Raw genomic sequence first — 27,893 nt, forward strand, 5'->3', positions numbered from 1 at the left:
AGTGATCAATCGTTGATCATTCTATTCCATATCATTAATCAGTTGCCTGATTCTTGATTCTTGTTTTTCATTTTTTCTTCCTTCATTTCTGCAATTTTCATTCACTCTTGCTAAATCAGTAATATGGCTACTCGAAATCAGGAAGTTTAACGTCTTGCAAAAGACATCAACCGAATAGATGCTTTTACAACACAAAATCAAGAAACATTAATGAGCTTGAAAGCAGCTTTTGATCAGATGCAAGCAACATTTTCAAAGATGGAACAACAAGGCACTTTGATTCCAAGAAATGAGGGTGATAGAATCAGTAACAATCGTTTGACAAAGGTTGAGTTTCCAAAATTTAATGGTGATGATGTAGAAGGATGGTTGTATAAGTGCGAACATTTCTTTTCAATTGATGAAACCCCTGAAAAATACAAGGTTAGATATGCTGCTGTTCACTTAGAGGGAAGAGCCTTACAATGGCATCAAGGGTTCATGAAGTCTTCTGGGAAACAGATTTGTGATGTGACATGGGATGAATACACCAGACATGCAGCTACTAGATTTGCTGCAACATTAATAGAAGATGCTATGGGTGCACTCAAGGCATTGACCCAAACTGGTGAGTTGGAAGACTATTGTGATGAATTTGACTTGTTATTGAATAAGGTGACTTTACCTGATGAATATACAATCAGTTTATTCATTGAGGGTTTGAAACCAGAAATCAAAGGCCATGTAAAAATGTTCAAACCAAAGAGTCTAAGAGAAACTTATTCTTTGGCAAGATTACAGGAACAAACAAACAAAACATTGGGTTGGCGTAATGTGACTGGTAGCAGTTCAACTAGTTACAAACAGCACATTACAAAGACTAATAATCTAACTAGTATTGCTAAACAACCTGTGTTAGCAACACCTGTTAATTCTATGTCTTCCAATGTTTTGGTTCCTAAGAAAGTCACTAATAAGTACACGGATGACAAGAGGGCAAAAGGGGAATGTTTTTTCTGCAATGAAAAATATGTCCCTGGGCACAGTAGGGTTTGCAAAGGGAAGAAACAGTTATTTTTAGTTGAAGTCGAAGAATATGTTGAAGATCAAGAAATAAAAGGGTTGGTGATTGATGTGGCTGATATTCAAGGAGATCCTCAGATTTCTTTGAATGCCATAATGGGCATCCCATCCTTCTCAACAATGCAGGTAATTGGTACTATTGGTACTAAATGCTTGTATATATTACTGGATAGTGGATCAACCCATAACTTCATGAGCAAAGCCTTAGCTCAGAAGTTAAAGTGCCCTGTGAAACAAGTACAGAATGTACAGGTAACTGTAGCTGATGGAAAAAAGGTAGAATGTATGAATGTCTGTAAGGATTTTCAGTGGGTTATGCAAGGAAATTGGTTCACTGCAAACATGCTAGTCATTGATTTGAATAACTATGATTTGGTATTGGGTATTCAATGGTTGGAAACTTTGAATGACATCATTTGGAATTTTAAGAATCTCACTATGAAATTCACTATTGCTGGTCAAGATTTTGAGTTGAAGGGCACCAAGAAAAAAGGTGTAAGTTTATGCTCCATGGAAAAGATAACCAGTATGATTCAAACTCAAGATCAGCTGATTCAAGCTCAGTTATTTACCATGCAAGATTCAGAGGCTAAGCAATGTATGTATCAACCAATCATTGGTGACAATGAAGATAGGGCTAATCTAGATAACTTGTTACAAGAATATGAAGACATTTTTGAGGTACCCCAGGGTCTACCCCCTTCAAGACCTTCTGATCACAAAATTGTATTGAAAGATAATGCAGTAAACTTGAACATAAAACCTTATAGATACCCTGCTGCCCAGAAGGATATTATTGAACAGATGACACAAGAATTGTTGGATTCAGGAGTTATAAGACACAACAGTAGTTCTTTTGCTGCACCAGTAGTTCTTGTCAAAAAGAAGGATGGGTCCTGGAGGATGTGTGTGGACTACCGAAGATTAAATGAGGCAACTGTCAAAGATGTTTTTCCCATTCCTTTAATTGAAGAATTGTTGGATGAGTTGCAGGGTGCTAGCATATTTTCTAAACTTGACCTGAGATCCGGATATCATCAGGTAAGGATGTATGAGCCTGATATCTATAAAACTGCATTCAAGACTCATCAAGGCCATTTTGAGTTTTTGGTGTTACCCTTTGGCCTTACTAATGCACCAGCCACATTTCAATCATTAATGAATGCCACATTCAAAGATGTGCTAAGGAAATGTGCATTAGTCTTTTTTGATGACATCTTAGTGTACAGTGGTACATGGCAGCAGCATTTGTTGGACTTGAAGTCTGTGCTGCAATTGATGAGAATTAATTCTCTCAAGGCCAAAAAGTCCAAATGCTCATTTGGTGGGGGTAAAGTTGAGTATCTAGGCCATATCATTACTAAAGATGGTGTTTCCACTGATCCTAACAAGTTGAAAGCAGTTCAAGAATGGCCTATTCCAACCACTGTCAAACAGTTAAGGGGCTTCCTAGGGTTAGCAGGCTATTACAGAAGATTTATTAAAAGTTTTGGATCCTTGGCCAAACCTCTTACTGAATTATTGAAAAAAGATGGTTTTAAGTGGTCCAATGAGGCTCAGTTGGCCTTTGATCAGCTCAAAGAGGCCCTCAGTACACCTCCTGTTCTGAAACTTCCTAATTTTTCAAAAAAAATCATTGTAGAAACTGATGCCTCTGCAAGGGGATGTGGGCAGTGTTAATGCAAGAAGGACACCCCCTTGCATATGTGAGTAAGGCATTATCTCCTAAACAACAGAGCTTGTCAGTGTATGAAAAAGAGTTGTTGGCTATTATCATGGCAGTCAAACAGTGGCATCATTACTTGATAACTAAACCTTTTGTAATCAAAACTGATCACCAGAGTTTAAAGTATCTGCTGGAACAGAAAATAGTTACTCCCTTACAACAAAAGTGGCTATCCAAATTATTGGGATATGACTATGAGATTTCGTACAAACAAGGGGTTGAGAATGTGGCAGCAGATGCCTTGTCAAGGATGCAGGGTATGGCCTTATTTCAGATCAGTTTAAGCTCTATTGATCCTACCCTATGGCAAAGGATTCAATATGCTTGGAAAAACAATGCTGATACCAAAGACCTTATTGACAAGTTGGAACAAGGAGAACTTTGTGCAAACAGAAGTTGGGATGGTCAGTGTTTAAGTAGGAAGGATAAGCTGTTAATTCCTAATGACTCCTCTCTTAAAAATGACATTTTGAACCTATTCCATGCATCACCAATTGGTGGACACTCAGGTTTAACCACTACACTCAACAAGATTAAGGAGTTTTTCTATTGGAAAGGGTATGCCAAAGATGTGCAGAGGTTTGTTAAAGAATGCACAGTTTGCCAGAGAGCTAAGTATGAATCAACTGCTACCCCAGGGTTATTACAACCACTGCCAATTCCAAAATCTATCTTCAGTGATATTTCAATGGATTTTGTTTCTGGATTACCCAAAGTCCAGGGCAAGGATACAATTCTGGTATTAGTGGATAGGCTAACTAAATATGGCCATTTCTTGTTGCTAAGCCATCCCTATTCTGCTGCTACTGTGGCTAAGGTTGTAATGGATAATGTGTTCAAAATCCACGGTTGTCCAGCCACTATAGTATCAGACAGAGATCCTGTGTTTCTAAGTGCATTTTGGAGAGAATTTATGAAGCTGCAAGGGATTGAACTGGCCATGTCATCCTCTTACCACCCACAGTCTGATGGACAGACAGAGGTTTTAAACAGATGTTTAGAATCATATTTGAGGGCTATGAGCATGGATGCTCCCCTAACTTGGGTGAAATGGATTCCTCTAGCCCAATGGTGGTATAATACCACTTGGCACTCAACTATTAGAATGACCCCTCATGAAGCTCTATTTGGAGTTAAACCTAATATTCACATTCCCTATATCCCTGGTGACACCACTATTGCAGCAGTTGAAGATTATCACAGAGATAGAGAGGGTATGATTATAAGGTTGAAAGCTAATCTTGAAGTTGCTAGAAACAGAATGAAACAACTCAGTGATGTACATAGGACTGATAGAGTATTTGAACCTGGGGATTGGGTGTATGTCAAATTACACCCATTTTCACAACAGTCACTAAAGAATCATCACAACAGAAAATTGTCACCCAGATACTTTGGTCCATTCCTAGTGTTACAAAGAGTTGGTAAGGTTGCATACAAGTTAGACTTACCTGATTATGCTCAAATCCACCACACTTTCCATGTTTCCCTGTTGAAGAAAGCCCATGGTTCCACCGTCTTGACTGGACCAGTTCCTCAGGGCTCGAGATTTGTACTGCAGCCGCGAGCCGTATTGGACAGACAATTAGTGAAGAGGGGTTCCAAAGCTGCAATGAAGGTATTGGTCCATTGGGAAGGTCTTCCCGTTTCAGAAGCCTCTTGGGAATTCTTAGAAGACATTCAACTGCGTTTTCCCAATTTCAATTTTTGAGGACAAAAATGCTTTAAAGGAGGGGGTATTGTTACGGAATAAGTCAGTTAGTAATAGTTGAGGGTAATAATTGTAATATTGATAGTTGAAGGACTGAATTGTGATGTGTGTAAGAAATTAGTTGTGACAGTTATAAACATAACAGCCCCAAGCTATAGAGCTAAGCTTGATTTGGGTTTTCCCTCCTTCTTCTTTCGTGATTCTCTCATTTCAGGATAACAACGACATTCAATTCCCTAAAGCGGAAGTATTCGTATTTCATTTCATGTCAAAGATGCATCCCTTGCCACAGTTTGTACAACACATGAAGAAATTGAAGGTTTTAATCATCACAAACTACGGATATTACTTCTCAGAGATCCAGAACTTCCCTGAACCGCAATATTTATCTGGTCTAACTAGAATACGATTGGATCATGTTTCAATATCTTCAATTAGTACAACCATACTAAAGTTAGAGAACTTGCAGAAATTGTCATTGATCATGTGCAAAATAGGCAAAAGTTTCAACCAAGGAATCTCCAACAAGTTAACCAGCCTATTGGAGATCGATATAGAATCTTGTGACGATTTAACTACATTTCCTGCAATGTTATGCAATTTAGTTGGCCTTCAAAAACTCAGCATCACTAATTGCCACGAGTTGACTTCACTTTCTGAAGAATTTGGAAACTTATCAAGTTTGGAAGTGTTGCGGCTTGCATCATGCTCGAAGCTCCAAATATTACCTGAATCAATGAGAAACCTCAAGAAATTAAGAATGATTGATCTTTCCCACTGTTTAAACCTCAGGAACTTGCCACTGCATATTGGTAGTCTACAATCAATTGATGTGAGGGGTTGCACTGAACTGCATGAGTTGCCAAAATTTGATAAAGTGAAAGTGGTTTGTGATGAAGAAGTCTCTCACCGATGGAGTGATCTCAAGAATGTGAAAGTTGAAGTGGTAGAAGAAGATGCACTTGATACCTTATACAAGATCATGCCAAAAGGGCATAATAAGTGAATGTTAAATCACATGTTGGTTTTCTTGTGTATCTACTAAAACTTATAGGTATGTTACATTTTTGGTTTTCTTATGTTTTTATGATTACAAATTTTAGTAATATTATTGTTGTTGTGTTTATTAAATTTGTGGTGCTTATGGTATTCATACAGTTACAAACTTATCCTTACAATTAGTTTATTTGTAATGGCCATTTAGGTTCTTAAATTACCCAAATTGTAACCGGGCACTCGAAGAAACAAAAGAAATCAAGGTTGTTCATGTGTGGTAAATTTAGTCGAATATGAAACCAATGTTGTCATTTGAACTTCATGGTATGTTTTATTACTTGTCAATTTGAAGATACATGTGCATATATAGATTATTTTATAACGAATTACAACTTTTGTTTTTCTACAGAAACAGAACTCCCTTGTGTTCACCGAAGATAAATCATGATGGGGTATTTACTTTTTTCTAGTATAAGGTACATTAATGAGGAAATGTATTATATTCATTTAGTTGACACATGTTTGCTTTTTGTACAAGAACTTGATATCATCTAGTGACTTGGATTTGAAGATGGTAAACTAATGTAATGTCAATTCACAAATCCATCTAGTGACTTAGATTTTGGTCTTAGGCATTTCACGATTATCAAATACGTTGGTAATTTCAAAGTATTTGAAAGTGACTTAGATTTTAGTCTTAAGGCATTTCACGATTATCAAATACGTTGGCAATTTCAAAGTATGAAGTTCGCAACGAATATGGCAAGACAAACTTAGCAACCTATTTTAGGTCACTGCAGTAATGGTCATGTCAATGTGAAAATAAAGTGCTGCCACTTTGGTGAGAGAATACGTTTTAGGCTAGATCGATTTCAAGTGTTGGGCTGCAACTGCCTTCACCAAGGACGTTACCGGGTATTAGACTATGTCGGCTAATTATGATGTGTGCCATGAAACCCACGAAGTCATGAAGACATATCAAACATATGCATCACATCGTGAATATTATCATGCAATATTAGTAACTTAGTTAATTAGATTTATGGAATTAATTGTTTTTAAGTAGTGTGTTACCATTATCTATTTGAGTGTGTAGTTATCCTTTTAAATAGCAAGTAGTGGGTATTGTATTGTAAGGCTATATATCAGCCGATTAACAATTGTTTAGATTATGAATGAAAAGAAATGAATTAGTCACTTCCAAAATTCTCTAAATTCTCTAAAGTTCTTATCTATTTTCTTTGGATCAATTGGTTAACGATTAGGTTCGTAACAAATTATTATTATTATTTATGTATTGTCTAGGGTACCTAAGTGTAATTAGGTGTTCTATATATTCTGATGTAATATTCTTATTATTCATTCAATACAATTCATTACCTTTGATAAGTTGAATTGGTATCAGAGCCTAAATGAACTCCTACTTTTTCTCCAGCCCTAATCGGCACCAGCTACTACCGACAAACCTTCTGCAGGCCAAAAACCTTCTGCAGGCCAAAAACCTTCTGCTGGCCAACTTCTTTCTGTTGATTACCTTCTGCTAGGTTAACTACTTCTGCCGATCAACAATGGCAACCATACTCACCTTCTCCAATCAAGAAAAGACTAACCACAATCCCCACAAGTTCGCTTTTACCCTTAAACCTACAAATTATGGATATTGGAGATCAATGATTGAATCTTTTCTAACCTCACACAATCTGTTTGGTTATGTCGATGGGACCATTCTGTGTCCTGATCAGAAGGTCACTGTTGACGCAGCAACAACTGATAATCCCAGCTATATACCATGGATCTCGAACGATGCTCATATCTGCACGCTCATCATCTCAACCGTGTCTAAAGATTCGTATCAACATGTTCAGAGAAAAACATCCCGAGAGGTTTGGCTGTCTCTGGAACGGGCTTATGCGCCTGTCACCGCCTCTCATGAATTCACTCTTAAGAGTCAACTACTTCGTATCACAATGAAAGGTGAGGAAAAACCAATTGATTACTTAAGCAAGGCACAAGAATATGCAACTACCTTGGCTAATATCGGAGAACTGGTCAAAGATAAAGACCTTGTCATGTTAACTCTTGCTGGACTAAAAGAAGAATACAATAGTTTGAAGGCAAACCTGCTGGCTTGACAGCCTCCTGTCTCCTTTCATGAGATATATGCTATTTTATGTGATCGTGACTATGTAGTCACCAAACTTTTAAATGCTATTCCCCAAGCTTTATTGGCTGCTACTTCTCCTGCATCACAGCAGCCCTCGGCTGCCCCCAACCCTTCGGTTATTGAACAATTACAACAGCAACTTCAAAATATCCCAACTTATGGCATCTCAAATGGGTTTTCAACTAAACCCCACATCATCACCACGCCCTCAAGCTTACTTTGGGTCTCGTTCTTACAATACAAATCGTGGTGGTCGAAATTCTCGTGGCTACTCAAGGGGGAACTCCCGTGGTTCATTCACTCCACGACCACGAGACAATGGTGGTGGAAGGCAATTTTCTTGGGCCTCCACTAAAAATACTGTCTACGGGCACTGTAATCGATGTGGCATAGGTCATCTACCTTCACAATGTCCAAATCAGCAGAATTCGCAGCCAAGGCCACCTCCACAAGCAAACTTTACCGCCTTCTCTGATGTTGCTTCATCTTTTGGAAGTGCTTGGAAGCCCGACACCGGTGCCACTCATCATGCCACCCCAGACTTATCGAGCTTGGACAACTCCGAGGCATATTATGGTAATGATTCCTTACTTGTTGGAAATGGTCATTCTATACCCATTTTTCACATTGGTTCATCCAAAATTTACTCTTCCAACAAAACCTTTAAACTTTTCGATATTCTTCATGTTCCTGAACTTAAACGAAACCTTTTATCAGTTCAAAAATTTTGTCTTGACAATAACGTTTTCTTTGAATTTCACTCTGCTTATTTTGTTGTGAAGGACGAGTCTGCACGCATTACCCTTCTCACGGGCCCCAGTGAACAGGGTTTGTACTCCATTCGCCTTCCACAACTCAAGTCTTTGCCCAAGGTTGCCTTCACTGCTGTCAAAGCTTCTTCGAACATTTGGCATCGACGTCTAGGACATCCTCATGCTCAAGTTTTTAATTCAATTGTTTCTTATTGTTCTTTACCTGTTTCGAACAAATTATCTAGTAATTTATGTTCTTCTTGTCAAATGGGAAAATCCCCAAAATAGTCTTTGTCTGATTGTAATTTTCGTAGTCATAATATCTTAGATCTTGTTTATCGTGATGTTTGGGGCCCATCTCCATCACCGTCTCTTGATGGTCATCGATATTTTCTTCTTTGTGTTGACCATTGCATCCGCTATATGTGGATTTACCCCTTAACACAAAAGTCCGATGCTTACGTAATATTAACCAATTTCATTACCATGGTCGAACGCCAATACAACACTAAATTAAAATGTATCCAATCTGACTTGGGGGGGAGGGAGTTTCGACCCCTCACCACTCTCTGTCGCAACCTTGGCATTATCCATCGTCGTTCTTGTCCCCACACCAGTGAACAAAACGGTTTTGCTGAACGACGACATCGGTACGTCGTCGAAACGGGTCTCTCTTTATTGGCCCAATCTAGCCTTCTCCAACGCTTCTGGTACTTTGCTTTTGAGACAACCGTTTACCTCATAAATCGGCTTCCTTCCCGTGTGTCGTCCAATAAATCTCCTTTCGAACACGTCTTTCAGCGCAAACCCGATTATTCATTTCTTCGAGTTTTCAGGTCTCAATGTTTTCCTTACCTACGCCCATATAACCGTCACAAAATTGACTTCCGCTCCACTCCTTGTGTCTTCCTTGGTTATAGTCTATCTCACCATGGCTATCGGTGCTTTGACCCCTCTACTGAGCGTATATACATTGCTCGACATGTCCGATTTAATGAACATGTCTTCCCATATCAACCATCGCCTGACCCTACTCCTTCATCCCAGCCAGACTCACCTTACATCTCCGTTTTCCCAAATTCACCACCCGGTTTCCCACCCGAGCCTACCTCCTCTCATCCCTCACCTCCGCCCTTCCTATCCCACATAACCAAACAATCCAAACCACTCCAACTTCCCCTTCCCCTTCACCTCCATCCTCCCTAACATTCAACAACCCTCGGCCCCACACCCTTCAACACCAACACCAACACCACCAAGCATACCCACGTCCCAACCGCCTACAACCCCCACCCAACCACCACCGGCCCCAAGGCCACGACCCTCTAACCTACGGCCCAGCCCAACCCAAAGCAACCTGAACGTCACAATCCTGCTGCTTATACGGCCAATATTTCCTCATCCTTACCCGTTGAACCAACTAATTTTACCATTGCTAACAAGTATGCTGAATGGCGCCAAGCCATGTCCGAGGAGTTAGACGCCCTTCGTAAGAATGGCACTTGCACACTCGTGCCCCCTGTACCTAGCGTTAATATTGTTGATTGTAAATGGGTATACAGGTTGAAAACATATGAATATGGAAAAATCAGCAGGTATAAAGCCCGCTTGGTTGCAAAAGGCTTTAATCAGCAGCATGGGGTGGACTATCATGAGACGTTTAGTCCAGTCATTAAACCTTCCACGATTCGGACCATCTTATCCTTAGCTGTCACTAATTGCTGGTCTTTGCGACAGTTGGACATTCAGACAGCTTTCTTGCATGGCGATCTTGAGGAAACAGTTTATATGCGCCAGCCACCGGGGTTTGTTGACCCTAACAAACCAACTCATGTCTGTCTCCTCAACAAATCATTATATGGTCTCAAGCAGGCTCCTCGCGCTTGGTTCAACAAACTCTCTACTACTCTTCATCAGTTAGGGTTCTCTGGGTCTAAGACAGATCCATCACTATTTATCCTCAACCAATCGGGCTCTCTGGTTTATCTTCTTGTGTACATTGGTGATATCATCATCACGAGTAATAACTCTCACACTGTGACCATGCTTATTAATTGTGTCAACTCTTTATTTGCTCTAAAAGATTTGGGGCAACTTCATTATTTTCTTGGGGTAAAAGTTGTTCACCACAACTCTGATTTGGTCCTCTCTCAGCGAAAATACATTGGGGACATCCTCCATCGGGCTTGGTAGATTGCAAACCCATCTCCACACCTATGAGCACTCCTCATGCTTTACTTCCTGATGATAGCTCCCCACTGGATACTGGATGATCCTTCTAGATACCGGCAGACTGTTGGTGCTCTTCAGTATGCTACGCTTTCCCGGCCCGACATTGCCTTTGTTGTCAACCGGGTCTGTCAGTTTGCGTATGCCCCGACCGAGAATCACGGGGTTGTAGTTAAACGCATTCTGCGTTACTTGAAAGGCACCCTAAACATGGGTCTTTGGATTCGTCATAACTCTGGATATCGGCTTCAAGCCTTTTCCGACTCCCATTGGTCTAACAATTTACAGGCTTTCTCGGACATTGACTAGGCAGGTTACCTATCGATCATCGCTCCACGGGGGGATTTGCTATCTACTTAGGCTCAAACCTCATTTCTTGGTCAGCCAGAAAACAGAAAACGGTATCTCGCTCCTCAACAGAATCTGAGTAGAAGGCCATTGCAGACACGGTTGCAGAGTTACTTTGGCTCAAATCTCTTCTTAGTGAGCTCAGTTTGAATAGCGATGCATCCACACTTTGGTGTGATAATCTTGGTGCCACTTACCTCACTGCTAATCTGGTCTTTCATGCTCGCACAAAACACGTTGAGGTTGATTATCACTTTGTTCGTGAACAAGTCACTCAGGGTAGTCTCAATGTCAAGTTCATCTCTACAGAGGATCAGATAGCTGATATTTTCACGAAGCCTCTACCTTCACAGATGTTTGATTTTCTAAGATCCAAGTTGCAGATTGCTAACCGCCCTGAACTTGCGCGAGAATATTAGACGATGATGGCTATTATTATTATTATTATTTATGTATTGTCTAGGGTACATAAGTGTAATTAGGTGTTCTATATATTCAGATGTAATCTTTTCATTATTCATTCAATACAATTCATTACCTTTGATAAGTTGATTACGGGCTATGCAGTGCCTTCACCAACTCGATTAACCCAACACAAAGAAGTTGATCATGTGTTGTCTGTGTAGGCAGTATGTTATAACCAGAAATTGAAGACGTATGCTACCTTTTTAAGTTGTTATGAAAAAGGCTTTAAAACCTTATTTGTCCAAAGTTTTTGAGTTTTAAGAAATTATAAATTTCAGTAATAGTATAGTTTGTAAATAAAATGAGCAGGTCGAAATTATCACATGTCCAGGATTGAGAGAGGTTGAGGCGTGCATTCATCTCGAAGTTGTCGAAAGAAAGTTGTTCATTTAAAGATCTCAGAAACTTGTTGGTTCCTTCTTCCTTCTTCTCACCAGATGCCAAGTGAGCAATAACAAAGCCGAAGCTTCTTCCTTCGATCTCCATGCTAACCGATACCCACCCCTTTGTTTCCCAAAAAAAAAACCCATAATCCCACAGGCCACAGCACTTGTTCACTCTTAGGCTCTGTTGGGGAATTTTATAAAACCGGATAATCAGAGAAGCGTGTAGCCACTCTAAGATCAAAGTATTTCAGTGGTTCTCCCGAATAATTCAATCGGATACAACTCTGATTGAGAAATCGAACAAACAGTATGCGTGTTGATGAGTAATTGAACCAGAGAGAGCCACCAAGAACTGTGTTGGGGACTATACCAGATAAGATAACTGCCTGCCACCAGGATGTTATTATCAATTTTAAATTAAAGTGCATCATAACTGCCTTTAGTTTTGTCCAAAAATATATGATGAAATTTGGCATTTTCCATAAAGCAATTTAATTAAAATACCGCCAGGGGCGCTGCCCCGGACCCCGCCAAATTGGCGTTGCCCCCTTGGAACCTCCATTCCATTCGGGGCTCTGCCTGAATACTTGGAATTATAATAAATTGAAAAGGTAAAATTACAATAGACAATGAAGATTAGCGGTATTAACAATCCAAGAAATCACTGCTACTTCACCACGATCTTTCAAATAAAGAATTCATGTCTTTATCATAAACCTTTAGATGAAAAACAGAAAACTAAGAAACCTAGACGAAAGAGAACGCTACCTTCAGGTTGCGATTGTTGATCTTCTCACTAATTGACAGTCGAATCAAAAGTAGTGAGGAGAAGAGAGATCGAGAGGATGAGTTAGGGATGCATCGATCAACACCGGATTAATGGCCAAGATCATCACAGTGTTTTTTGTCCAAATTGACAGTTTTTGAGCGGCGAACAATTTATTAATAAATGAGTAATTACTTATAACTGAGTAATAACTTAGGAAGATAATTTTCAAGAGTGATTCTTTATCCAATGAATTTAATTTTAGTTTAAAAGAAAAAGATAAAAGATCGTCAAAATAGGATTTTTTTTTATACAATTATCGGAGCCTTTTTTCATAATATCATAATCTATACTCTTTTAGCAAAATGCTCTGTCTGGGTCCCTTCTCTAACCCCAAATTAGTGCAACCTTAAACGAGGCATGTCAAGTGGTGTGGAGTTGTTTGGTCAACTTGACACTCCTAACCCCGAGTCGGTTGTGAGATCATGCAGCCCGACATCCGGTGTGGATTTTTTTTTTTTTTTTTTTTTTGAAACGACAAACCCTAGGGTGGTTTAATCTCGCTTAACACGTTCCCGACCCCAGGGTCGCATTCACTTTGTCTCAGTATTTGTTCCTCCATGTGTCGTTAACGATTTTGTATGTATTATCATATCAACACTAGAAGGTAACAATCAAGAAGAAGAATGGTCAACAATCAATCGTATCACCAATTACAAGATTGATTGAAAGGGAAAATGAATTATAGAAAGAAAAATATAAATGACCTAACAAATGTGATTAACTACCCCCTTTTAACAACTAGGTGCTAATTAACAAACTATTAAGAAGTAACCCCCTAAACTAATACTATATTGCAAAATAAACCTGTAAGTTTTGACCAGCAACATTTTAACCATATACATATCATCAACCAATTCCCAAAATCCCCAAAAACTGCTGAAACTGAGAACTTGGCAAAGTCTTGGTGAGTATGTCATCTGCATTCTCCAAATATATCCACTTTCTAAACCTTGGCTTCCTTTTGATTTAACATCTCCTATAAAGTGTAAATTCACATTAATATGTTTTGTGAGTTCATGAAACATACTATTTTTAGACAATTGAACAGCCCCTTGGCGTAACACCTTACTACTGTATCAACCAGCTATACTCCAAGCTTAAGAACAAATCTTCTGATCCACGAAGCTTCCTTAATAGCCTATGTCAATGCTATGTATTTTTATTTCCGTGGTGGAAAGGTCTACTACATGTTGCAGGGATGTTTTCCAGCTGACTACATCTCCAAAACCATCAAATTTTATGTTATGAGAAATCAAGATTTGTAGTGAGAGACTCACCGGATGCCGAGTTACATCGTTTTTGACATGCCCATGATTCTGGTGGTCCTGTATCAACCAACCCAATTAATGAAACAAAACGAAAGAAAACAAATGAAACAGAATTCAAGAAGATTCTAAATATGTTAATCAACATAACTGCTTCTGAGATTTAGACATCACTACACATGAACATTGATCATTTCAATCCTAAAACCTACAAAATACATACCCAAGTAAGAACGTAGACGGTACAAGCTTTACCTTTGTTATTGAATATTGACAATGAACCGACAGAATTGCAGTAACAAATCTATAAACATGCTGCAATGAATTCAAAACAAATGGAAGATATATTTACGTACCTGAAAGTGATCTGCGAGAAGATAACTGGAAATTTAGGTGTCGGTTGAGTTGGAAGACGAAAGCAACGTTACAGCTCCGACGCCTTAAAAATTGAAGCCATTTTCTTGCTAATTTCTACAGGAGATTAAATCTTGCAAGAGGATCAACTGATGATCAAGTTCAAAACAAACACATTCACAACACTTTATACTTTATAGTGTGTGGGGGAGGCAGCGAAAACGATGATGCCTTCTTGCTGTTGATGTTGTCAGTGTAAACAAAAGGTGTCACACTGCTAAAGATGAAATGCGGCTAAGGACCTAAAGTCGAAATGATTTTGGTCATCGCAGGAAAGAAAATCTGCAGATACGTAAACAAAATCGCGATTTTTCTAAAAAAACAGATTGCTAACAGACAAACCACTACGTACACATATATCAAGTGAGATTAAATGAGGTGGATTCGGAATTAAAAAAGTTTTATGGGTTAGGAGGAGACGTCGATGGTGGCCTGGAATCACAAGTAACCTCTAAACCGTATTACAAAACTCCCAAATGTTGGCTCAACTGCCAACTTTAATTGGCTGGGATAGGATCAGTTTCAACTATTAGATCAACACTGGCCATGGATAGACTCACTGTGGTCTATGTTATATGATATCAGGTATTCAAGTTTCTAAGATTCAAGAATCAAGGTTTAGTCAAGTATTCAAGTCTCAACATTAAATCAAGTAATTGATGAGAGCATACTAATAGCACTTGAACATTCAACAAACAATTATTTAAGTGTACAAGCTAACAAGCATTTTATTCATCATCAAAGTTACAGATAATAACACAAGCATTTCATCGAACACCTTGTAGACTGACACAAACACTTTACACCCAAATACAACTCAAGGATTTGATACAATGACAAATTCATAAGGTCTTTCTAACCAGAAATTTCAATAGACTTGACATCAGGCTTCTTCACTTCTTCTTTGGGCACTGTAATTGTAAGCACCCCGTTTTCCATGGCCGCCTTCACCTCATCCATTTTGGCATTCTCCGGCAACCTGAACCTCCTCGTGAACTTCCCGCTGCTTCGTTCTACCCGATGCCATTTATCATTCTTATCTTCTTTCTCCACGTTCCTCTCACCGATGATCTGTAAGATATTTCCGTCTTCTACCTCCACCTTCACTTCTTCTTTCTTGATCCCAGGAAGATCCGCCTTGAACACATGAGCTTCTGGCGTTTCCTTCCAATCCACACGGGCGTTTACCAACGCAGAAGTTTCCCTTGAAACGCCAGAAGAAGATGAAATAGGGAAGTCTTTGAAAGGGTCCCAAATGTCTAGGGAAAATGGGTCGAAGATGTTGCTTCTTCGGCCACCGAACAAGCTAGGGACGATCGACATTTGCTAATGTTTGGCTGAAACTGTGGAAAGATTGAAGAATTTGGTTGCTTGATTGTGTAGGTAATTTGCTGATTCGATTGTTTATGTTGCTGATTTGGAGGGAGCAGGGACGATTTATATAGTTTGGAAAGGGATATTCGGGAACTTTCAGGATGACTCGTGTGAAGAAGAATAACGATGAAGAAGCTTCTTGAGCCTTCTACAGCCCAACCATTTCTTTTTAAAGGTGTCAATTATTTTCAAATATCAGGAGTTCTAGCAAACCAGGTTTTTCCTAGAGAGAGAGAGCTCTCTTACACAATAGGCACACCAAACCCTAGCAAAACTTGGGTTTATATACGCAACGTATAGCAATACACAGCGTATAGGGTTAACCCTCTACGCTGCGTATATAAACCATGGATCTCAGTGCCTAATAACCAATCATTGCACAGAAAACAAGGTTTATATACGCTGCGTATAGGTCTCTAAGCAACGTATATAAACCATCTGAAAATTTGGGGTCATTTTGGTAGGCTTGAAGCATCATTTTTTCACAAGGTTTATATACGCTGCGTAGAGACCTATACGCAGCGTATATAAAGGTCTGAAAATGTCCTTTATACCCTTGTGTTGAGGCTATACGAAGCCAAATACAAGGGTAGTTGTGTCATTTTTGTCTCATACACTGCGTAGGGATCTATACGCAGCGTATATAAAGCTCCATTTTTGTTTTTTTTTTTTTTGTGTATTTCTTTGTTTATTTATAAAAAAAGAAAAATATTTATAAAAAAACAATATTATTGGTAATACAAATATAAATTATAAATATTAAAATAATACAAATATTATGAATTATAAAAATTAAAAATAATACAAATATTATGAATTATAAAAATTAAAAATAATACAAATATTATGAATTTTAAAAATAAAAAATAATACAAATATTATGAATTACAAGACCTACAGAGAACCTATACGAGACTTACACTATACATTATACGATACGATACGATATAACACCCGTATAGGCCTATAGGCGTGGTTTAGGTCCCGTATTAACCTCGTATAAGCCTGTAGGTGTGATATCGTATCGTATAGGTGTGGTTTAGGTCTCGTATTAACCTCGTATAAGCCTATAAGTGTGATATCGTATCGTATAGGTGTAGTATAGGTCACGTATTGACCTTGTATAGGCCTATCGTATAGGTTTAGGTGTTGTATATGCCTATACGCCTAGACGGGACCTAAACCACACCTATAGGGCTATACGGGACATATATACACCTATAGACCTATACGGGTGTTATATCGTATCGTATAGTAGCATATCGTGTTGCACCGTATCGTATAGTGTATAGTATAAGTCTCGTATAGGTTCCATGTAGGTCTTGTATACGCCTATAGGCCTATACGGGACCTAAACCACACCTATAGGCCTATACGGGACATATATACACCTATAGACCTATACGGGTGTTATATCGTATCGTATCGTATAGTAGTGTATCGTGTTGCATCGTATTGTATAGTGTAGTAGCGTATAGGTTCCATGTAGGTCTCGTATAGGTTCTATGTAGGTCTTGTATACGCCTATAGGCCTAGACGGGACCTATGCCACACTTATAGGCCTATACGGGACATATATACACCTATAGACCTATACGGGTGTTATATCATATCGTATAGTAGCGTATCGTGTTGCATCGTATCGTATAATGTATAGTATAAGTCTCGTATAGGTGATGTATATGCCTATAGGCCTATATGGGACATATACTACGCTATACGATACGATATCACACTTATAGGCTTATACAAGGTCAATACGTGACATATACTACGCTATACGATACGATATCACACTTATAGGCTTATACGAGGCCGATTCGTGACCTATACTACACCTATACGATTCGATATAACCTTTATAAAAAAAACCTTCATATACGCTGCGTATAGGTCTATACGCAGCGTATATAAAGGGTCAAAAAGACCATTTAGCCCTTCATTTAGGGTTATACGAAGCCAAATGCAAGGGTAAAAATGTCTTTTGATCCTTTATATACGCTGCGTATGGGTCTATACGCAGCGTATATTGGGAAAGACCATTTTACCCCTGCATTTGGGGCTATACGCAACCATATGCAAGGGTAAAATTGTCTTTTTGACACTTTATATACGCTGCGTATAAGTCTATACGCAGCGTATATAAAGGGTAATTTTTATTTTTAACCACAAACTTGTGGTAAAAATATAGTTTTTAACCTTTTATATACGCTGCGTATAGGCCTATACGCAGCGTATATAAAGGGTGAATTTAAAAAAAAAACATTTTTAAGTATCGTATCGTATAGTATAAGTCTCGTATAAACCTCGTATAAGTCTCATATATGTCTTGTATCTGCCTATAGGCCTATACGTGACCTATACTATTGTGTCGTATCGTATTGTATCGTATCGTATCGTATAGTGTATATTATCGTATTGTATCGTATAGTGTATAGTATAAGTCTCGTATAGGTTCCATGTAGGTCTTGTATATGCCTATACGCCTACACGGGACCTAAACCACACCTATAGGCCTATACGGGACATATATACACCAATAGACCTATACGGGTGTTATATCATATTGTATAGTAGCGCATCGTGTTGCATCGTATCGTATAGTGTATAGTATAAGTCTCGTATAGGTTCCATGTAGGTCTTGTATATGCCTATAGGCCTACACGGGACCTAAACCACACCTATAGGCCTATACGGGACATATATACACCTATAGACCTATACGGGTGTTATATCGTATCGTATAGTAGCGTATTGTGTTGCATCGTATTGTATAATGTAGTAGCGTATAGGTTCCATGTAGGTCTTGTATACGCCTATAGGCCTAGACGGGACCTAAACCACACCTATAGGCCTATATGGGACGTATATACACCTATAGACCTATACGGGTGTTATATCATACCGTATAGTAGCATATCGTGTTGCATCGTATCGTATAGTGTATAGTATAAGTCTCGTATAGGTGATGTATATGCCTATAGGCCTACACGGGACCTCAACCACACCTATAGGCCTATACGGGACATATATACACCTATAGACCTATACGGGTGTTATATCGTATCGTATAGTAGCGTATCATGCTGCATCGTATCGTATAGTATAGTAGCGTATCGTGTTGCATCGTATCGTATAATATATTTACCAATAATATTGTTTTTTTATAAATAATTTTCTTTTTTAATTTTTATAATTCATAATAGTTGTATTATTTTTAATTTTTATAATTTATATTTGTATTATTTAACAATAACTAGGATTCCGACCCGCCGCAATGCGGCGGGGATTCTTTAGTTATAACTAAGTCGATCTAGGACCCGTACGTTATGTTAAACCTGTCAAACGGGGAAAAAATACACGATGTAAAAACGTTAACCCACACACGCACGTTGCGTCGTGTTAACTCGCAAAATTTAGAACGAAACGTAAAAACGTTAAACCAAAGACGCACGTTACGATGTGTTAAGTCACAAAATTTAGAACCAAGCATAAAGCGAAAATTTTGCGGAAAATGAAAACTACTATAAAGGACTAAAGTTGAAAGTAAAAAAAGTTATGAGGATAGATTGCAAAAGATAAAAAAAGTTTTGGGTTAAAAGTAAAAAAAACAAATAGTTTTGGGTTAAAAATAATTTATGAACTACCTTTGGGTGGAATGTAAAAAAAAAATCAATTTTTTTTGGAAAACCCCCAAAGCCAAGGTTACAACAACCTTATGCATAACTATTTTTTCTTTGAAAACCCCCAAAGCACACCCCGCGTTGCGGCAGGGTGTAAAACGGTGTCAAATAGTACTAATGCCACACAACCGTCATCGACCACCAACACTGACTCGACCCAGGATATGCGTGCTGCGACGAACCTGTCAACATGAAAAAATAGAGGTAAAAACGTTCAACCACACATGCACGTTGCGCCGTGTTAACTTGCAAAATTTGAAACAAAACATAAAAAAGTTGAACCACAGTCGTATGTTGTGTCGTATTAACTCGAAAAATTTAGAATTATACGTAAAACGAAAATTTGCGAAAGATGAAAACTAAAAGCGACAAAAGTTGTGAAATTATAAAGTGCAAATAATGAAAGTTTTGTGTTAAAGTTAAAAAAAACAAATTGTATAGGGTTAAATGTGCAAAATGCAAAAATCTTTGGACTAAAAGTAAAAAATCAAGTTTTTTTTTTTGGAAAACTCATAAAGCACAATGTATAAGTTCTATTGCATGTTTTTGTTGCTTCTTTATACTAGTTTTAATATTGTTTTTTTATAAATAATTTTCTTTTTTAATTTTTATAATTAATAGTAGTTGTATTATTTTTAATTTTTATAATTTATATTTGTATTATTTACCAATAATATTGTTTTTTTATAAATAATTTTCTTTTTTAATTTTTATAATTCATAATAGTTGTATTATTTTTAATTTTTATAATTTATATTTGTATTATTTACCAATAATATTGTTTTTTATAAATAATTTTCTTTTTTTTATAAATAAACAAAGGAATACATAAAAAACTACAAAAATTGAGCTTTATATACGCAGCGTATATAAACCCTTGTTTTCTGTGCAATAATTGCTGATAAGGCTCTGAAATCCATGGTTTATATACGCTGAGTATAGGTCTATACGCAGGGTATAGGGTTAACCCTATACGCTGCTTATAGACCTATACACGGCGTAGGTAAACCCTAAGTGTGCAGATAGGCAAACAGGGTGTGCAGATAGTTAGAGCCATCTAGAATTTAAACCCATCAATGAGAAACCTCTATTACTCAGACATAACCCTGAAAGCTGAATAAGAAAACTCATCCAGACTCATCATAGGTGGAATTTAAATACACGTAACCACCGAAGAACTAGTGGTGATTTACAGCCCACCATTTGATGCATTAGAACCTAAACTTACATAATAATAAAAAACTAGAATCACGACCCGCCGCAATGCGGCGGGGATTCTTTAGTTATAACTAAGTCGATTTAGGACGCGCACGTTATGTTGAACCTGTCAAATGGGAAAAAATAGACGATGTAAAAACGTTCACCCACACACGCACATCGCGTCGTGTTAACTCGCAAAACTTAGAACGAAACGTAAAAATGCTAAACCAAAGACGCACGTTGCGATGTGTTAAGTCACAAAATTTAGAACGAAGCATAGAGCGAAAAATTTGCGGAAAATGCAAACTATAAAGGACCAAAGTTGAAAGTAAAAAAAGTTGTGATGATAGATTGCAAAAGATAAAAAGTTTTATGTTAAAAGTAAAAAAAAAAACAAATAGTTTTGGGTTAAAAGTAATTTATGAAATACTTTTGGGTGAAAAGTAAAAATATCAAATTTTTTTTGTAAAACCCCCAAGCCAAGGTTACAACAACCATATGCATAACCATTTTTTTTTCGTAAAAAACCTCCAAAGCCAAAATTACAACACATAAGTAAAAAAAATCAAAGTGGTTAGATGGCAAAAGATAGAAACTTTTGAATTAGAAGTAAAAAATCAAATTAATCAAAGGGGTTAAATTACCAAAGATTAAAACTTTAAACTTAAATTGTCAAAGATTAAAACTTTAGAGTTAAAAAAGAAATAAAGATTAAAAATTTTAAACTTAAATTGTCACAGAATAAAACTTTAGGGTAAATTGTTAAAGATTAAAACTTTAGGGTTAAAAAGGAAACAAAGATTAGAAGTTTAAATTTAAATTGTCAAACACTAAAACTTTAGGGTTGAAAAGGAAAATTTCTATTTTTTTTGAAAGACTCCCAAAGCTTACATTACAACACATATATACATAGTTAGGTTGCTTCTTTATAGTGTTTAATTAAAGTGGTTTTATCATAGGAATGATTTTTTCTGTAACTAGTTATAATGACAAAACTAAAGAAAAATATGATATATGATTATTGATTCATGTTACATGTTCCTTCAAAACCAAATTTGAGTAAGTGGAACTCATGAAAGATAATTTTTAAGAGTAATCTTTTATCCAGTAATTTTATTTATATTTTAGTTTAAGAAAAAATATGAAAATCGTTAAAACATAATTTTTTTATAACTAGTGTTTATTTAAAAGATCTTTCAAAAATGGTGTTCTGAAGTCCCTAACCCTAAATTGGTGCAACCATAAACGAAGTATGTCAAATCGTGTGGAGTTTTTGTGGTCAACCTGACACTACCAATCCCATGTTGGAGCGTTGGTTGTGAAATCATGTATTCCGGCATGCCTAACCCTTCGGTGGTCTAATCTCGCAAAGTTCTAATCTCGCTGTGTCACCCCGTCAAAATTTCGGTTAACGGTATTTACCCTTCCGGTTACTACATGTCCCTAATCAATCGAAAATTTGAGAGTTCGCGGGATTGAAAATCGAGGAGTGGGACTAGTTATCAAGATGCGGGTATCAACCCTAACTTGATAATGTCATTCCCAAAATGTGGTTGGTACTTACAAAACTAGATAAGGAACTAAATTTGACCCGTTGGTAAGGGTCCACTAGAAGGAGAATGGTGAAATTTTTATCAAGGTGAGGATTTCACTCCTATCTTTATGGTATAATTTCGTGAAGTCAATAAACGCGGATTAAGAGATATCACCAAAGCGAGGGTTTTCACGCCTATTTTAGTGAGATCGTCTCGTTTGTGGTATGAAAGTGTTTCCGTATTTTCATGTTTGTAGCATAGTTCGTCTTAGGAAAGATATTATATTTTGAGACAAAAGATAAGATGAGAAGCAAAATAGGAAGAATTCAAGTATTGTAAACTATGCAGTTAATGCGGAAAAATATCGGTTATCGGTCAAGGACTGATATCTGAAATATCGTTTATCGCGGTGAGATACTGGTGGGATATCGGTAATTTATAATATCTTGCATAAAAATATATATATTCATATCTAGAAGTCTAGAACCTATATCTATACTATATAATAAAAGAAACATGTTTTGGTACACTTGTCATTCTCTCATTTAATACAAATTTTTATTATTAATAATATTTAATCAAATCTAAAATCTAATCTAATACAAATTTTTATTATCAATAATATTTGGGAATATGTCACAGAATAGTAATAAAGTTTTAGGAGTGTTCCAATTAGGTCACTGATAAAATGTACTGTTCTAATTAGATCATTCTACTTTATTTTGGTGTTCTAATGCTAGATATTTTATCTGAATAGCAGGGCATAATCCTACATGGCATTTATTTAACTTTTTTTTAAAACATGATGACATGGAATTAAAAAAAAGAAATATAATAAATCAAAACCCAAAAGGATCAAATATTACAAATCGTTAGAAATTTTATCGTTAGTTGTTTATCTTTACTTTTTAGATATTTTGAAAAACATCACAATTTTTAATTTTTTTTCGCATTTTTTTAACTTTTCTACAATATTTTAAAATTTTTTTAAACATATTTCGCATTTTTTTCTAATCCATTTGGCATTTATGTGCCATGTCTAACAATTTTTTTAAATAAAAAACCTAAATAAATGCCATGTAGGATGGATGACCTTCTATTTAGGTAAAATATCTATAATTGAAACATCAAATGAAACTTTAATGACCTAATTGGAACAAAAAAAATTATGAGTGACCTAATTAGAACACTCTTAAAACTTGGTTACTATTGTATAAAGTTAACCCTTTCTCAAAATATACACAATCTTTTTCTCAAAATATCATATGTACCATAAATTCATATTATCTGCAAATGATGGATAAAATAAAGTTTCATAAGCTTTGTTCTAATCATTGCAAGATGTGAACTTTGTAGTAAATCTATAGTAGAAATTTGATCAGTGGTGCAAAAATGATATTACGAAGAGGTGAAGATGGATTCACCGTTGTTACAATCCTTCTTCTTTTCTAAAAAAACCCATTGTTTAAACCAACCCGACCTGACTCAAAACTCGTTCTGACCCAAAACCATTATATTTTTTTTGGGATATGAAAGTTAGGTGATTCATTAGCATACGCGTCTTCGTTTACAAGGTGTAATTATGTTTTTGGGGATATGAAAGTGGGTCAGTTGATTTGTATTATTGTTGTTTTGAAACTTTAGGTGTTTTATTAACGTTTATACCATCCCTTTAATGATTGGTAGTTGATAGTGCTTTTGGGATTTAAGTAATAGGTTGTACTTGATAATAATTTTATTTGGTTTGAATGATTACCAGGAGCTTTGTTGTTTTCAGACTGTTATTTGTTATCAGGTATAATGGTTTTAACTGTTGATGCCTCAGATATGTGATATAAAGTGTCGACGAGGGCCCCCATCTAGGCTTTGTCCCTTAAAATGGTGACTGGGCCCATTTGGACTTTCCTAACATGTTTAGAAGGCAAGCCCATTAGGGTTATGGCCCAAAAATAATGTTATAAAATGAAAGTTCCTCTTCCTAGAACTAGCAAGTTATTTCTCCCCATCACTTGGGGCTCCTTCTTCTCCTACCTCTCTATCTTCTTACAACTTAAACTTGGGTTCCATCTCTCAACATTACAATCTATAATTATTTTTGCCATACATTATACTGACTTGAGCGTCGGAGTGCCCTCGGGGCAAACCCCCTGGGCCCTCTAACTAGATTTTCATGTGGCTACAGCTAGGGGTGTTCAAGATCGGATTTTCCGGTTTTCGGATATCCGAAAACCGGATATCCGAAATTCCGGATACGGATTCGGATATCCGAATTTATAAAAAAAATCAAAAAATCTGTTTCGTGTATAGATTAAAACTAAACTTATATTTGATTTTCCAAATTTCCAACATTTAAAACTAAAAACAATCATAAATTCACACCAATACAATTATTTACTACTTTTTTACTAATTTTTTACAATACTTCAAACTAAATACAATTATTTATAAAAAATAATTAGTTTTCGGATATTGGATAATCGGATTATCCGAAATTTTTGAAATTCATATCCGAATCCGAAAATTCGGATTATCCGGTTTTCGGATATCCGAATTTTCGGATATTTCGGATACGGATTTTCGGATATTTCGGATTCAGTTTCGGATCCGGATTTTTTTGAACACCCCTAGCTGCAGCCCAAGACTCGATACCCCGCAAGAGGAACCGTCACCATGACAACAAGAAGAGGAATCTGAACTGGATCTCGATGAGTCTAAGGTTAGTAACGCCAAGCTATTTTGGTCTTGGATTTGACATTGGCACCATTCGTGGGACCGAGTACGAGCATGTCTCGGTCTCTTCATACAATTGAGAATCATGAACTAAAGGAGGTTAAGCCCACAAGAAACAAGGCATGGTGCCAACTAGACGTGTAAAACAAATACCGATTTCCCAGACCGAAACTAGAAAAAATAACTGAAATGGGTTCGGTTTCTAACTGCTCATGAACTGACTGTGCATGGGTAGTTTTGGTCGGGCTGGAAAAAAAGAAACGGATTAACCTATAATGATTAATGGCTATAAAAAAACTAGTATAAAAAACCGGTTAACCTATAATGGCTATAAAAACCGGGGTTTTTTTCAACCGGAAAAGAAAATCGGTCTCGTAAACAACACAGTAACATTAATATGACCATTGGGGTCAATATCTAGCCATTTTTTTTTTGCCATTTCCACACTCAAATCTTTCTCCAAAATAGTATAAATAACTAGTGATTACACCACTCTCTAATTTCAAAAAACTCTAAAAACACTCATTTTCTTGTTTGGTAATCTCAAAAAACGCTTACTATGGCAACCTCTAGTGCTCACGATTCGGCCAACGTTGGGGAATCTTCATCTGACGTGGTGGTTTGTGTAATTTCCAGTGAAGCGAAACCCCGATGTTTGGTCACACTATGACTTGTGCAACATGGCGAATGGTGCAAAAAAAGCGCGTTGCCATTATTGTCAAAACTTTTACGCCAACGGCGCAAACTCCACTTGGAAACAACACGTCGACAAACCATATTTCAAGGTGTGGAAACAACAATCGGTAGTGGTCAAGCTTCGATGGAAATTGAAGGCGCTACTTTGTTCGCCTACAAGTGAAGGTTTTTTCAATAACTTTTGATAACACCTCAAAATACGGTTTCGGTAATGCATTTAAAATTAAAATTTAAACCGATTGATTTATGACGGGATTTTTTTTCTAGAGTCGATGTGTTGCACACATCATAAATCTGGCTGTTCAAGACAGTATAAAAGTTACTGAATCACAAAAAGATGCTTTCAAAAGAATTGGTTGATTTAGTTAAAGGTGTACTCGAGAATGTAGGAGTGGCAATGGTAGAGAGTTTTACCGTGGTGTAATGATAAGTGTTATTAAGAGTCATCCGACAATTTCTTGGACACCTTGTGTCGTTCACTCCATAGAATTTCATTTTATAGAGTTAAAAACACTAGCATGGATTGATGTTGTGATTAAAAAAGCCAAAACCATATCAAGATTTATGTATAGCCACCCAACTATACTAGAGTTCGTAAAGGAGAACACAAATGCAACCGATTTTGTGATGTAGGGACCCACAAACATCTCTACAGACTTTTTTGCATTGAAACAAATGCTTACCCTTAGGGAGAAGCTCAAATCAACTGTTAAAACCTTTACAGGGGTGGATAATATAGATTGTAAATCTGATAATGGTGTTGCTACAAAAGCTGCCATTCTAAATGAGTCTTTTTGGGTGGAAATTACTGCGATTGTCTCGATCACATAACTGTTTTTGAATATCTACAATCTCCTACAAAAAGATACAAATCTAGGACAAATCGGTGCAGCCATTTACATGGCCAAGAAAGAAATGAAAAAAGCTAAAAACCATATCAGTTTGTGGAATATGATAGATGATGCGTTCACATAACTCAAACTGTATACACCAACACTTTATATGAGCAAGGATTTTTAGAAATGCGACGGATTCAGTCCAGACCTATGTTATGTCACAGTTTGTAGCTTATAAGAAAAGAGGTGGTGCCTTTGGATCTGTTTTGGCAAAGAAATCCACCCTCAACGCAGGAATTAGATCGAGATATAACAAAAATTGAGAATCAAGTAGAAGATGGGAAAAGCGATGGTTGTTCTCTTTTATTACACGAGTATTTGTCTGAGGGTCAGAACATTGAAAGATCCATTATTGTGTCTATTTTTTGCAAGGGTATATCACTTGTCCTTGACAACTCCAGTGATTGTAAGATCCAATCAGATCAACAATTGATTGATTTAGTTAAAGGTGAGAATGTAGGAGTATAAGTGTTTTTCAGATTTTCTCTAATGGTGAAGAGTTTTACTGTGGTGTAATGACAAGTGTTATTAAGAGTCATCCGACAGTTTCTTGGACACCCTGTGTTGTTCACTCCATATAATTTCTTTTTACAGAGTTAAAAACACTTGCATGGATTAATGTTGTGATTATAAAAGCCAAAACCATATCAAGATTTATCTATAGCCACCCAACTATACTAGAGTTCGTAAAAGAGAACACGAATGCAACCGATCTTATGATGTGGGGACCCACAAACATCTCTACAGGCTTTTTTGCATTGAAACAAATGTTTACCCTTAGGGAGAAGCTTAAATCAACTGTTGAAACTTAACAAGGATGGATAATATAGATTGTAAATCTGACAATCAAATGGGCCTTGAGTTAGTGATTTAACAATATCAAATGGTTAGTGACATTAACCACATTATGGTAAATCTTCTCCTTCTTTAATTAGCAATAAAAACAACAAAGTTAACAAACAAACAATAATCGTCAAATTGTAGCTCAAGACGCCTTGTGCCTGATCCTCGAGACAAGATAAAGTGGTGGTGATGGTTGATGTGTAGTCCTTAACTTTTATATGTAGTCCTTACTATGATTCTTATACGTAGTTCTTAACTTTTTTACACATACATATAGTTAAACATGTTTTCCAAAACATTTATACCAGGCCACAAAATGACAAAAGAAGAGAAAAACAAAGAAAATCAAGAAAATGTCAAGTTGCAGCTCAAGATATGCGCCATGTCTGCAAAGCAGACTCTATACTTGATCCTCAAGTCAGGACAAAATAGTGGTCTCCTCAAGACAAGAAAAAGTGGTGGTCCCCTTATCGAACTAAAAGACAACTGTATGGCCAGAAAAGCCCAAAACTTCACATAAACATATATCAGACTAAGAATAAGTTACGCGAACCGTAATATGTGAATCATGAGTATCACAACTGGACTA

At 36.9% G+C, this 27,893-nt stretch overlaps 1 protein-coding gene and 1 long non-coding RNA gene across 2 annotated transcripts; one reads left to right on the forward strand and one right to left on the reverse strand.

The window, feature by feature from the left end:
• Positions 1-15,055: 15,055 nt before the first annotated feature.
• LOC110868151 (17.5 kDa class I heat shock protein) lies at positions 15,056-15,912 on the reverse strand. The gene has a single exon (XM_022117244.2). The coding sequence runs from the start codon at positions 15,668-15,670 to the stop codon at positions 15,203-15,205; it is 468 nt and encodes a 155-aa protein (XP_021972936.1). The 5' UTR covers positions 15,671-15,912; the 3' UTR covers positions 15,056-15,202.
• Positions 15,913-24,698: 8,786 nt separating this feature from the next.
• On the forward strand, positions 24,699-26,977 carry LOC110936773. Its single transcript, XR_002590278.1, has 2 exons — positions 24,699-24,855; positions 25,506-26,977. It is a non-coding gene; the product is annotated as an uncharacterized LOC110936773 (long non-coding RNA).
• The last annotated feature ends 916 nt before the right edge of the window (positions 26,978-27,893 follow it).

Source organism: Helianthus annuus, chromosome 1 (genome assembly GCF_002127325.2).
Source record: "Helianthus annuus cultivar XRQ/B chromosome 1, HanXRQr2.0-SUNRISE, whole genome shotgun sequence".
Classification (NCBI taxonomy): domain Eukaryota; kingdom Viridiplantae; phylum Streptophyta; class Magnoliopsida; order Asterales; family Asteraceae; genus Helianthus; species Helianthus annuus.

Excerpts from the sequence above, each read along its gene's own strand:
- LOC110868151 (XM_022117244.2), bottom strand. The coding sequence starts at position 15,670 with ATGTCGATCGTCCCTAGCTTGTTCGGTGGCCGAAGAAGCAACATCTTC.